Source organism: Anticarsia gemmatalis, chromosome 8 (assembly GCF_050436995.1).
Source record: "Anticarsia gemmatalis isolate Benzon Research Colony breed Stoneville strain chromosome 8, ilAntGemm2 primary, whole genome shotgun sequence".
NCBI lineage: Eukaryota > Metazoa > Arthropoda > Insecta > Lepidoptera > Erebidae > Anticarsia > Anticarsia gemmatalis.
The window spans coordinates 6033151-6047474 of NC_134752.1; the positions used below are offsets into that span (position 1 = coordinate 6033151).

At 34.2% G+C, this 14324-nt stretch overlaps 2 protein-coding genes across 3 annotated transcripts; one reads left to right on the forward strand and one right to left on the reverse strand.

Annotated features, from left to right (window-relative positions):
- Nucleotides 1-86: 86 nt before the first annotated feature.
- Nucleotides 87-9100, forward strand: INPP5E (Inositol-3-phosphate synthase). 2 transcript variants are annotated; one of them, XM_076117313.1, is made up of 10 exons: nt 87-827; nt 924-1043; nt 1184-1312; nt 1544-1701; nt 2539-2811; nt 3646-3746; nt 4058-4183; nt 4544-4658; nt 4948-5086; nt 5473-9100. In XM_076117313.1, the coding sequence occupies exons 1-10, from the start codon at nt 175-177 to the stop codon at nt 5585-5587; spliced, it is 1929 nt and encodes a 642-aa protein (XP_075973428.1). In that variant the 5' UTR covers nt 87-174; the 3' UTR covers nt 5588-9100. The 2 variants fall into 2 exon arrangements, with proteins under 2 accessions (XP_075973428.1, XP_075973430.1); XM_076117315.1 differs by lacking the exon at nt 924-1043.
- On the reverse strand, nt 9094-14153 carry LOC142974794 (uncharacterized). Its single transcript, XM_076117316.1, has 9 exons — nt 13937-14153; nt 13534-13656; nt 12831-12938; nt 12390-12544; nt 12017-12178; nt 11763-11869; nt 11418-11529; nt 11157-11287; nt 9094-10866 (listed from the first exon to the last, which is right to left on the reverse strand). Exons 1-9 carry the CDS (start codon nt 14099-14101, stop codon nt 10700-10702), a joined length of 1230 nt encoding a protein of 409 aa, XP_075973431.1. The 5' UTR covers nt 14102-14153; the 3' UTR covers nt 9094-10699.
- Between the last annotated feature and the right edge of the window lie 171 nt (nt 14154-14324).

Below are 14324 nucleotides of genomic sequence, written 5' to 3' on the forward strand. Positions count from 1 at the left end.
TCTGATACAGTGTTTGGAACGGAATTATGAACGGATTTTGAACGAGCCTGTAAAATTTGACAGTTTCCATAACGCAAAATGTCAATTTAGAGACGTAATAGGTTATGTTGTCTATATTTAGTAAAAATGTAATTAGTAACATAAATTAATAGTTCCGTTGGTTTAAAACCAAACATGACCACTTCACCTACCAAAACTAAACAAAAACTGTCATTGCGAAAACGTCTGTTTGTCAAGAAATCGCCGAAAGTTGGGTGCTTCGTCGATGCAGATTCGAACGATGAATTTTCACAGTCTACATCTCGCCCTATATCTCCCGCTGACCCTTTCCTAGCTCACAGTGCGAACAGTGCTAATACGAGTATAGAAGCCCCGAATCACCAAAACACTTCAGCTGAACCTCTATACAATAATGTGAGTCATAGTGCGGAATATGTGCATAACGATGATGAAAGCAACCCAAGGTGTTGTAAAACCTTCTTCAGAAGGTCTCGTCCCAAGAGCCTAGTTGATAACCATCCCCATAAAGGCGAGACACAGTCGGGCCCAGTAAGTCCTGTAAACAATTCAAACAGTGTAAGTGATCAAACCATCTGTTCCCAAACAAAATCTGAAGAAATACCTAAAGCAACTGTTAAGTTTCCTAAAAATGACGATATTAAGAAATGTTTCGAGCATTCTGGGTCTTTTGAAGGCATTAAACCAAAGAGTAAATTGTTTGTTAAGAGATTGTCAGCTGATCATTTGATATCAAATGAATCAAGGCCTTTGTATCGCGCATCATCTCCAGAGAGCGACAGGAGTAGTTCCCTGGATCGTAAAAGAAGGTAAGGATTTAAATACTTAAAAAAATTAAATCTGCTCTTAAGTTTGTATTCTTCCTTGTGCTGATATCTGTTTTCATTTGTCATTGTCTGCACTAGGACCAAGTCAACTATCACCAGGTCAGCTTCGCGCGCTGGCAGCACTGATAGTTTGGCTCGTAACTCGCTACTTGCTGCACAGGTGCTCCGTCTCATTCCTACACAGGAAGCCAGAGAGAGGTTCATTCATACTGTTACTTATGTTTTATCTATCATGTGATGTCTCTTTGTGTTTATTGTTTCTGCTTTGGAACTCTTTCTCTTCTTACTGGAAATATTTTTATGTTGATGTAAATTTTACAATCAGTATTTTATTTCAGGAACTATCTGTATGGGCGGTTAGCATCCCATTCTCTGCTTGGAGCTGCAGAATTAGAACATGTATTCCCAGATAGGGAAGTAAAAATTTTCGTTGGCACATGGAACATGAATGGACAGGGACCACCAAAGTAAGTTTCTTTTATTCATTAGTAAAATAAAAACTCAAATAAAACTTATCCAGCCAATTGTAATTGTCAATTATAAGTTAAATGAGTTTATCAAATGAACTGAATAAAAAGTTTCACTCATTTATTGCAAAATTATTTTTATACTTTACTCTTATTATGCACTCTGATTAAAAAGTCATATCATTAAAATAAAGAGGCATAAAAACTAATTCTTTTGTTTGTATTTTACAGAGAGCTAGCAGATTTCATATTTCCAAACCAAGTGAAGCATGTGCCAGATATATTTGCTATAGGCACTCAGGAGTCATACTCTGAGCGGACAGAATGGGAGATAACTATACAAGAGGTGTTGGGACCATCACATTTGTTGTTACACTCATATTATTTAGGTATGTATTTTATTCTATAGTTAAAACTATATGTATTTTAATATCTTATACATACATTATATGCGTGATGTGATCCAAGGATAATCCTTGCATACATAAGCAAAAGGTGAGGAAAAGTGTACTTTGGGCAGGTGATGTTCAGTAAGATTCTTGCTATGGTTATTAAAGTTATACTTTAAATACTGCACTGATTCAGCAACATCTTTCCTACCCATTTGACAAGTTAATGCATGTAGTTTTAAATTTAAAACACTCTAAATTAGGGCAAAACTAAATTGTATAAAAATTGCATTACCTAAACTTGACAATGAAATAGGAATTGCTTTATGACTATGCAAATAGTCTGTGTTATGTTAATTAAAACTTTATCAGACAAATCAAACAATAAATCTATGAACATTAATATGTAGTGCAAATAAGTGCAGGACTAGATAAAATATTTGTACCATGATACAATTTCTGATTGTATCATGCACTGTTTTACGAAATTCTCTCTTATTGGTTGTATAAATAGTGATTAGCTACCTGACTTTGTTATAATTAAATATATATTATTTTTTTTACCTTTACTGCCCCAAACTTGTTGGGCAAAGGTCTCCCCCAAACTCCCAACTCCAAATGCATATATATAAGTAAAAATTAAGTACATGCAAATTACTTTGATGTGGTATATTGTTTTCTATAAAAAGTGAGCAAAATTAAATTATATATGTTCTTTGAAGGGTTATGGTATATCTTATTGTGAAAACATTTACATACAACTTTCGACATGATAATGTTTTGTATGACCCTTCTAGATATTTAAAGGAAAACAACTAACTTTACCATATTTTGCAGGTACAATCCATTTAATGATATTCATAAGAAGAGACTTGATATGGTTTTGTTCCCTGCCTGAAGATGCAAGTTTATCTGTGAGACCGGGAACAGCATTTCGTACCAAAGGCGCCGTGGCGATATCTTTCGCGTTGTTCGGTTCCACGTATTTATTCGTCACAGCACATTTGACTGCCCATCAAGAAAAAGTGAAGGAGAGAGTGTCGGACATTAAAAGAATTATTAGATCCATTGACTTGCCAAAGAATTTGCCGTGCAGACATAAAAGTAAAGGTTTGTAGACTCTTGACACTTTTAAAGAATAGAATTGTCACAATCAATGAATCAACAATCATGAATACAATATAGTAGTAGTAGGTTGGTAGGTGTGGTGATAGTGCTTCCGACTGTCGACCACTAGGTCTCGAATTCAGTTCCTTTTTTATGTGTTCGGTGTTATTGTACCAGTTCGAACCATAACAACATAGCTTTCACTCCTGGGTATCGAACCCGAGACCTCGTCATCGAGAGTCGCTTTCGGTACCGCTCAGACATCAAGTGTCGTATATTAAAACTCAGATATTCATATACATTATACAAATATATTATCATAAAACCTATGGGTTTAGTGAAAAGATAAAACGATTGTACCGCGAAACACGGCAATAATTGTTTTGATAGATAGTGCATAAATCATCTGATAAATGTGTCAACGTCAGTTATATTACACGTAGGTTGATAACTTGAAGGTGAAATCTACTATGTAAATAAAGAATATGTAATTTCTGAAGCATTTTAAATAAATTGTTGTATGAGCATGAATATTTCGCAGCCAACCTTTAAAGTGGTCGTTTGCTATTAGTATTAACAACCAGCACTTTCAAAAAATTGCGTCACTAACGTCTTAATCTTAGCCTAGTGGGTGAAGACAGCGTTCAACAATAAAGCTAAACACAGCTTAGCCAACTAGTAGAAATGTCTACGACAGTTACACAAAGTCATACCTTGTTCCTTAGAAAACTAGTTATTTTAGTTAGTAATGTTCCGTAGCCTTGGTTTTGAACTATATAAAACTCCTACTTTGGGTATGTGTAATTGAGTATCTTTAAACCTTTTCTTAATTTCCAGATGTGACAAATAACTTCGACTATGTCTTCTGGTGTGGTGATCTTAACTTCAGACTAGGTGAACCTAGAGCTGCTGTTTTAAGATGGATCGAACAGACAGAGGTAAGCACTTTTAACTAATTACTTTGGTATGAGTCGTGGGCATTGACTGTTGAAAAGAAATCATGCGGGCTATGTGAAATTGGTGTCACAACACCGCATACCCCGCATATTTAAATAACGATAAAGAAATTAAAATGTTAAATTGTTAATGGGTTATGTTATGCAAAATAAAGGGTTTAATTAACATTTCATTATTTTCCTGTAAAATATTTTGTTCTTATGTCCTACCGAAAAAGCGATTCAGACGAAGTTAGTTCTCGACGACGAAAATGAATTTTCAGTTAAACAAGTATCTTGTTTTTTTTTTATAGTTTCCGCTGCCCCATCACTTGCCCCACGGGTTGCTGCACGCAGATCAATTGACTGCGGTGTTAGAAGACGGTGCCGCCTTCAGAGATTTTAGAGAAGCTCCCATTACCTTCCCTCCTACTTATAAGGTAAGGTTCAATTTATTTTACGCCTAGCTTAGATAGCAATAATTGACTATTTAGCAGTATACTAGCCATTGAGGACCGTCCCACAAGGACAACAGTTACTGCGGCTATAGTTGACCAGGAAAGATTTTGATCTCCGGATTCTTAGCATTGCGATTCACTTGCTGAACCTTTGGTGCTCCAATTTCGACGGTGGAAAGTTTGGTGCAACGTAAGCGACACGTTAATTTGGGCTACGTTACGCAGGTGTGTATCACAGCGAGCATATTCAATTGAACTTGGCGGAGGTTGAGTAGGTGTGTCGCTAGATTTTAGATGGATTTCTGATGGGAGCCCAAAACTTATTGAATTATTTATTTCCAGTACGACCCAGGCAGCCAACAATTCGACACGTCCAGCAAACAGCGTGCCCCGGCTTACACTGATAGAATATTGTACAAAGCACGTGCCATGACCGGGAATATGTCTGCTTTCTCTGGTAAATACATAAATAGGTCAATTCTTATATGTTTATTTTTGCGAGAGGAAGGTTTTTTCAGCATGCCTTTACTTTTTGTCGTTAATTATTGTTGAAAAACCTATGAAATGTGGGTTTGATGGTACTAATACGCAAATTAAAAAGTTTAACTTATTTTTTTAAAGTATAACCTCCGTCTTTCTTGAAGTTCTTAACAATACTATCACACAGACTAAATGTGTAATATCCCACGTCATTCATCTCTTGTACCAATAGCCTACGAAAGAAATGAACTATCAAAATATTGCAGGTCTTCGGCGCGTGAGCACGGTGCCAATATCAGCGGCGATCAAGTGTTTGGCGTACAACTCGGTGCAGTCCGTGTGTACGAGCGATCACAAGCCGGTGTGGGCGCTCTTCTCCACCATGTTGAGACCTGGCACTGATGTGTGAGTTGTAATATACACCTTTTCATTCGAATTCAATATTCATTATATATACATAATATTAAGTATAAAATCTTCTTCTACCTTATAAATGATTAATGGAACAATGGAAATCAAACTTTTCCATCTTGTATTTCTACAATTTATTTTTTGTATTGTAATACGATATAACACTCTCGTAAATCATAGTCATTCATAGCTTCACGATTTACAAACCGAGAAATCAAAAGTAAAGCAACAACTGCAACGACAACTAGATCGACTTTCGTTATCTAGCATTTAATTAAGTCCCAGAAACATTAGTATACATTACCAATAAGCTACCAAACGCAGCCGATGGATAACTGTCAATTTCATGCTACTCACATTTTATTATCAAATTCTTCCAGAGTCCCGCTAGCAGCAGGTTTATTCAACCGAGAAGTGTACCTCGAAGGCATCAAGCGCCGGCGCGCTCTCCTCGACCACGCGCCCGGCACGTCCGCGGTATGCAACGTTCAATAACATTAACTTACGAACTTCAATGTTCGTACTAATGGAAAATTCTCGTAATCGTCTCGACCCTTAGTACCTTCCCCTGTTAGAAATATATAGTATCATGACGCGTAGGGAATATCTTTGGAGTGTGACGTCATAGTTCTGTGTCGATCGAGTTTAGAAGGATTAAGAAATCTTATTTCTCGATGTATCAGGCACTTATAGGTGACAGTCGATAACGGTTATCAACTATCACATATGCGAACGGTTAAAAGGGTCATTGCTCTGAAATATACTGATTAGTATATCTACCAGAAAGTGACTTCCTTGCGCGTGTCTATAGTAAAGTTTCTAAGAAGAAAATTGCCCCATTGTTCCTCACATCTAGTCAGTCAGGACAGGAACATAGCTTTAAAATGTTACTGGTGATTTGAATTCCTAGACAGTTCAAAGATATTTCCGACGTGTGATGTCGTCTAGATACTAGAAAATAGTATGAAGAAAAGTCGAAGTTGCGATAGTATTTATTTTTGATCAACTTTTTCTGTGACCAAATGGCGTTTTATGCCAGCATCAAAAAGTATTGAGTTTACCAAAGAGGTTTATATTTTTGTTGTTATACTATTGTTTTACATGTTTTCAAAATGTTTTTATTTTATTAATTATTTATTTTTTTATTAATTCCTAAGTTAGTGTAAGAGGACAGGAGTGCAATGTTACAAAAGACGAGTCGTATTATTTAACTTGCTTAAATTAAATTAATTTATAAAAATGCTCAGTCGGTAACTAAAAAAGACAGTTCTAGTCAGTATAGAGAAATTCCATCAGTATTCCTTGCGATAATATTATTATATTATTATGTGGATATAAATTATTCTAAAATAATTTACTATTATAATATTCTTTGTGTATAATTATAATATTTTACAATTAGCTCGATGATTAGCGTGTATTCTCCTTCAATATTATTGTTGTGCTTCAAAAGTAATGTATACTTTGGCTGTAGCTTAGCGATGGAAGTCTGTATCAAATATTATTTGTAACTTCTAAATCCTGTTTAGAAAGATGAGCTTTTATTATAATATTATTATGATAATCATAGATTGTGTGTCGTGAAGTTCTAAAACAGTACTTAATTAAAATATTTCCTGCCTTATATCACTGTGTTATACCGTCTTATGAGATGTTTAACATTTCGACAAGAATAATAATATCTATGTTAATTAGGTGCTGTGATTAGGTAGTCTAGTTTGATGTCCATTCCAGTTACCTTTAGAACAATGTTTGATGTGTTTAGTATATTTCCTGTAATTCAATAATGCTCTATTTAACGCCTACTGTTGAATAAAAGTCAATCTTTTGCGAGATCTATCCATATTATCCCTTGCCTCCAAAAAAATGTTGCTTTCGATAATACTATTAGAAGTACGCATTACTGAATTACAAGAACTATAGTGTGTTCGGAAATCTTACTACAAAACATAACTCGTTAAAATATCTGCAGATCTGCATAATGACGTCACTTGTCACTACTATCTGTGATCAGTCGGGTCTATCCCACTAGTCCCGTTGAATTGTCCCGTGACGGGACAACTGGCACTATTTTGTCCCAGTTGTCCCGTGGCGGGACAAGTGCCTCTGTTTTGGTCGCAATAGTCCCGTTGCAGAGAATCATGGGACCAATGGGACAGACGGAAGGATCAATACCACTAGTTCCATTGAGTTGTTGTGTTACAAAAGGAACTCAATAGGACTAGTGGGATAGACCCGATCAGTCTCTACCTGATTGCCTATGCTGACGAAACGTCTGCTCATATCTTCACGAGTTGTATAGAAATCATTGTCTTGACGTTAAAATAAAGCTATGCATCGCACAAAACAAGACGACGTCCAACAATTCGTCCTTCATTTTGTAAAAACGAAGTTTTATTAACAAATTATATTGTTTAATTTATTGCTGCTGCTAGTTTGTGACTGAACGGTATTATGATACATTTTCATTGAAGTTTATATTACCAGTCATGTATGTACTTAATATAAAATTATGAAGCATATTATTATGAGTATATAAATTAGTTTGGTGTTATATCAATAATGATTGTTTTAGAGAATCAGTTATTGTAATCATGTACTTAATTAAATTCGATATGTGTGACTTATTGACTAGTCTTTTGGATGTAAGATACTGCCAAGCCTAGTATCCAAATATTTCGTATAAAGACAAAATTCTCACTGACCAATCTTAATAATCGTATTTTCAAAGAAAGCTGGTTATAAAAAAATGTCCCGATCTTAGATCGTTGGCGAAAAAAAAAATAAGTTAGGGTGTTGTAGCAGACTTGATGTTATATGTGAGATTAAAAAAAATAAAGTAAAAAAGTTGGGTGTTTAAAAATATTTTTTCATAACTTTTCGACAGTTAGTCTGATAGTTGAAGATGATTAATAAATTTGACTGTGTAGTTGGCCTAGAGTTAGAATTTGTATTGTCAATTGTCTGACTGTCTAGGTGACGATAGCTCTATGATATTGATATAGCCAAGTACTACATTGATACAATTTGGTAACAAAATATCGTGTAGCAAGGCAGGAGCACACCTTTGCAAGAATACATTTATAATTTGGTTTGTACAGGTAGATGGAACTCTGTAAATTTGACTGATGAATACGACATAATTAATTAGTACAAAGTATTATATTTAGCCTAATACATAATAATATGTATAATAATAAATAGAGTTGGGTTCAACCGTTGTCATATTTTTTCTTGTAGAGGTGTGCATCTGCCTAATAATATCGGACTCAGAAGTCCATATAAAAATAATAATGACTTACTATAACCTTTCATGCGGTATCCAAAATCAATTATTATCTCATTAGACAAAATCTAAATTCCATATTCTTCTCAGAAATTATATTAAATCAGTCTGTCTTCCATATATTAATGTTTAATTCGGGAAAGTACCCTGAAAACTAGCTTCATTGTACTTAATACTAAGAATTGTATGGTACAACGAAATTTATTATGAGTGTTTCGGCAATTTTCGAACACTTCGCAAATATTTGTTAAAGATCGAATATTGAAATATCTCTCAATTTTTTGTGACGTGTAAATTACTTTACTTTCTTTGTCTCTCCTTTGTGGATTGCAAAACTATGTGAAAAGTTGGCAGAACATACCAAAATGAAGAAGTTTAGAGCAAAGAAATTGAAGTCTTTAAACGATTCCTTCCGCGTTAAGACCTAACTTACAATATTATCGATGAACACAATCAATTTCATTGTACTATACATTCCTAAGTACAGTCACAAACACAATAATCAAACTGTACCTTCTATGAAGAGATTATCGTCGTAATACACTTGCGTTTGTGACTGTACTCCCATTATCTTGTGTAACATTCAACGTGTAAACTTTATTGAATGTCTCTTATTTCGTTTACTATTTAGTACCTGCTTTTTGCTAAATTTAAACACTTATTTTAGCTTATAAGCGGTAGAACAAAATTGTTGCACAAAGGAAAATTAAGCACATTTTCGTTCCCACTTCTATTTATTTATCAATATTTACACGAATGTAGTTTAGTATCTCGCTGTCCGGTAACTGAAGTACAATGTTTTATAAGGATTTTATATCTATGAAATACATAATGTTCTGAATGTACACATTTGATACACATCAATGGAGAACTATCTGACTAGAAGACAGAAAGGGAATGATTCTCCTTCTCTTTTCTTGTAATACCCATTATAGCACTACAAAAGTTCTGAATTTCAACTATACTTATAGAAGCGTCTACTAGATGTTTAAGCATCACCATAGTTTTGCCTGCGCAGGCTGATTTGTACCCGAAACAATATACGTGTGGTTGGTACTCAGCGCTCTGGGGTTTATGTCGTAGCACAATTTTCGTTAGTACTGTCAAGTATCGAGAGTTTGACGTTCAAAATGTATTTAAAATTAGTTCATACGACAATGGAGGCGCTGATTGACAAGAAAATATCAATAACTAGGGAGTGGTCGATAATAAACTACAGTTCACAGTTTAATTTTTCAGTTTTACCTACTACAAGTACGATGTTAATTGAACAAGTCGTGCACAACAAAAACTATTGTGATGTCTGTATGTTTAGTAAGTGCTTAACCAACGAATGTCTATCAAATGTGTACAAAGTACAAACAATAGGAGTTAATATTGCTGACGTTATTTATTTTATACAAAATAATTAGTCAATAATTATAACGCTGGAATTAGTTTTAATGTTGATGTTACATTTACATTTTAAAAGGTGACTGCGACATATTTAAAATTAATTATAAAATTATTTTATATTATAGCCAAATCAGTAGGTACATATTATGTTCATTGATATTTTAGATCTTGGAGTACTGATTCGATATAATGCAGCTAATAGCGAATCGGCTAGTACCTACTACGTTTAGGCCCAGTTTCACGTCTTCTGAATTTCTATCAGATAGGTTATCAGATGAGATTTTGACAGTTGTTTTCATACAATAACTGTCATTTTATCAATAGTTGTCTGACACATTCATAAAGCTGTGAAACTGGCCTATAAACGCCAAAGGTTAAAAGTTTGAACACAATTCTATAATGTCGTAAGTCACCTTTCAAGCTGCTATGATTTCCATTAAAAGAATAATTGTATTGTCATTATGTGAATTATATTGCTAGTCCATATTTTATAGATAATATTAAGTTGTAACTTATATAAGTCAACAAATGTTACGCTAAATATAGTTAACTTTTCCTCGCTATATTTTTGTTTTATTTTGGAACTATACAATTAGCAACCTTATCTTAAATAAATAAGGTAGAAATTGATTGTTTCTAAAACAATCAATGATTGTTTTTAAATATATAACTAATACCAAGTACAAACTCACGCAATGTAACATGCATTAAATTGAGCATTAACCAAAAACTTGCGCCCGTTTGAAAAACTATTGACAAGATTTTACTTCGCAAATTACTTAAAACGCAGTGTATACTTACGGTTCTCACGCATTGAGCGTATAAACTATAGTAATTTTGTTATATTTCATGATACATTACAGTTGTTCAAACGTAAATGCATGTAGCATTGCGTAAATATGTACGTTCAAAAGCAATTAGTTTTACTATCTATTTTGTACGTTATTATATTGCCACTCAACGCAGGCCCATCCTTTTACACCGTTGACGTCAACTGTACACCATCTCTCGTAGAACTTTGCTTCCCTAGACTTGCCAATATAGAAAGATTCCTCATCGTTCACTTGTATGCGAACCCCGTATGTCTCTTTACCTGTAAATAGAAGCAAATATTAAATATTATTATTTACTATTAAATATTGATATTTGTGCTTTATAACCACCTAGCAGTAGACATTTTTATTTACTCTGGTTTTAGGCAATACATCTTGTTAGTCGCATAATCTGAGCCGTTTAAAAAAAGTTCGTGTTAAAAAAAAAGTATGTATGTAAGCGACTACATTGGAAACATACTTGGCTGAAGTAGGTACAGATTTTTTGTAGAATAGTTCCAAATCTTTTTCCAAAAATACTTTGAATTTTATTTTTATAATTTCTACTCACCCGCTGAGAAAACGAATCCATAATCCTTAGGCATTATTTGATTTTCTCCATGTTGATACAGTTTGAAGTCACAACTTTCCACAGGGAAGACAGTTTGATCTGATTGGCGGCATAGGTAGCCGATAGTTAGACTGAAAGTGAAAAACATAATTAGAATCTTAAGCATATCAGACCGGCCTATAGCTGTACTTGTCTTAGTTACAACTCTTATTTATTGCTGTTGTGTTATAGGATTCCACTTGCTATGGAAAAGTAACTCACTGTGACAAAACAGAAGGCTGGCACACACTACCGACAGCCATACTGTCTCCATTCTCAAGGAATATGAAGTGGTATACGTAACGATGGAACGTATGCCAATCACGGAAGGGGCCTGTGAACAAAGAAACAAATGACTACCGAGTTCTACCAATATTTATTGCTTAACTTCAAGCAGAAGACAATAGAAAGACCAAAATACCACTTAATTGATCACGAACGCGAAGAGGAACGCAATTCTTTAGCTTTCGCTAATAAATGCAACGTACAGAAATCTTGTGCAGAAAAATGGAAAGACCCAAGTTGTATTGTACCTATATGTAATAGTTACAAGAAATTAATGATTACCGAAACTGTGATCCCTGACGCACGGCATATTTACTTCATGCTCCTTTCCATCTACAGTGACATTTCCTTTGATGAAACCCATCTGCTCGTAGTGAGTTTGGTGTATCCTGCGTCACAAAGAATAATTTTAACATTTCAAATAAAATTTTGAAAGGCTAAGAAAGGCATAAGGAAAGTTAATAGCAACACAGGATTTATTTTTTAATTAAATTGATTTTATGTATGTAACAAAAAAATATCACGTAGGTACTTACTTTTTAAGTAGCTTGAAGTATTGCTTAGACCACTTTTCCCTCGCCATGTCTCTGGCAACGCTCTTTGGCGCCATCTGCGTGTCGTAGTTAAACGGAGCGAAATTTGCACTCCAAGTCAATTCCATCTCTACTTTTACGATCTTTTCTGGATTGTTTCTAGGTCTGTAAACAAACAAAATGTGTTAATAAGTATTCAATTAAATATTTAAAAAACATGAACTTTACAGAAAATATTATAAGTACTTTAGTTCTGCCTTGATTGGGATTCGATTCGGACCATGCGTAGTAACTTGATGAGTTGTTATTTTTTCAATGTGGGTAAGCAAGATTTGCTTTATTGTCTAGTTAAAATATAAGTCAAAAATTTACTCACTTCATGTCACCTTTATAAAGCACCTTCCAGGTACGCATCGGTATAAAGTTGACTACTTCTAAGCCTTTGATTTTATAGTTCCCTTGTTCAATAAGGTCTTGTTCTTGGTGTGTGTCGGGAAGAAGAGGAGACAGAAGGAGTTCTTCTTTGTCTAACTGCAAAAGAAATTGAATAAACATTTCAATAAGTACCTTGATAGATGACTGAGTAAGTACCTCATGTGAATTTTCGCCAGATGGCATTGCCTAATACTTAATTATATTATCAACCTAATCATGTTTCTTTTATACATGACATAGCTAAATATTTACTAGAATAATTACGTGATTTTGGCCTAATTTACTGATGTAAGTCCATACATCAATCATAATCAATCGACATTTTAGAAAGGCCCTGATTTACAGATAATTTTGTTACTACGATATAGACTGTGATACCAACCTTCAGATATAAGAAAGCGTCGACAATATTTTTAGGTCTCCTTGCAATCCCGCAAATAACAGCTTCTCCTTCCTTTGATGCGCCATTGAAATATACAGCGTCGATGGCCTGAAAATATATCAAGTCAATACAGGTAAGTTAAGTAATTGCCTAATTTATTTTTTTCTTTTTTACTTTTACTATATTACATTGTATCAGGTGTCTTTAATCAGAGGAATACTCAGTATTTTTTTTTGATGAATTTATGTTTGCAAATGCATTTTTATCTATAACTAGCTGACCCGCGCAACTTCGCTTGCGTCACATAAGAGAGAATGGATAAAAAATTTCCCCGTTTTTGTAACACTTTTTACTCGTACTCTGCTCCCATTGGTAGTAGCGTAATGATATATAGCCTATAGCCTTCCTTGATTAATGAGCTATCTAACAGTGAAAGAATTTTTCAAATCGAACCAGTAGTTCCTGAGATTAGCGCGTTCAAACAAACAAACAAACAAACTCTTCAGCTTTATAATATTATATAGTATAGAATATATGCTTGTTGCTATGCCTCGTGAAAACCGGCCGAAATTTCAAGTCAGTAGATACCAATGTAAAAAAATGCATAAAGGCTTTAATCCCCTACAGTAAGTTATAGATAATAATCATGCAACGGAAGCTTAAAAGTTAATTCGATAAGTAAAAGTTATGACTCATTCCTCACCTGCGGGTGATCTCCAAGATAATATTTGTTTTCCAGAGCCGCATCGTGGACGTGAACCTGAACTGTTCCGTCACAACTTTTACCCACTTCCACTGCATACGACCGCTTGAGGTGATTTATTAACTAAGTAATAAAGAGAAAAATATTAGTTAATACATCAATACTTAATAGTCACTAAGACCCAGATTCCCCGTCCTAGGATGGACTTGAGAAATTATTTAAATCAATAACCACAAGCATCGGAGAAACATCTAAAGAGCAGCATAGGTGCCTTTTAAAAATACTGTGAAGTCCTTACATAGGTACTGCGATGTGGGACGCCGGGAGTGCAAGCAAAATGATTACATAACTACAAAGCTAGGTTTAAATAAGACTTAAGTTAAATAAAATGTTGCATACATACCTGCCTAAATTTTAACACTGTGTACATAAAAATGAATTTAAACCAATAACTTTTATTCTTTTGTTGGTATACTCCAAAAATTGCCGGTTTCATTTGTTTATTTAGCGTCCTAAATAACAGGACGAGACCTATTGGTATTATTGAAGAAATTATAAGGGACAACATTTTTGAAACTTAACCGGACAGAGTGACTTTTCGAGACTAAATAGTATTTTATAATATTGGTGTCTAGTAAACTATCTTATCTTGTACTGATAAATAATTAAATACATTTTGATATTGTATAAATCATTCGTGTAAATAAACCAGGCGGACTTAGATTAGCTGATTCGTAAAGATTATTCATGGGTTACCAATCGAGTTTTAATCAATGACTTTAATGATATCT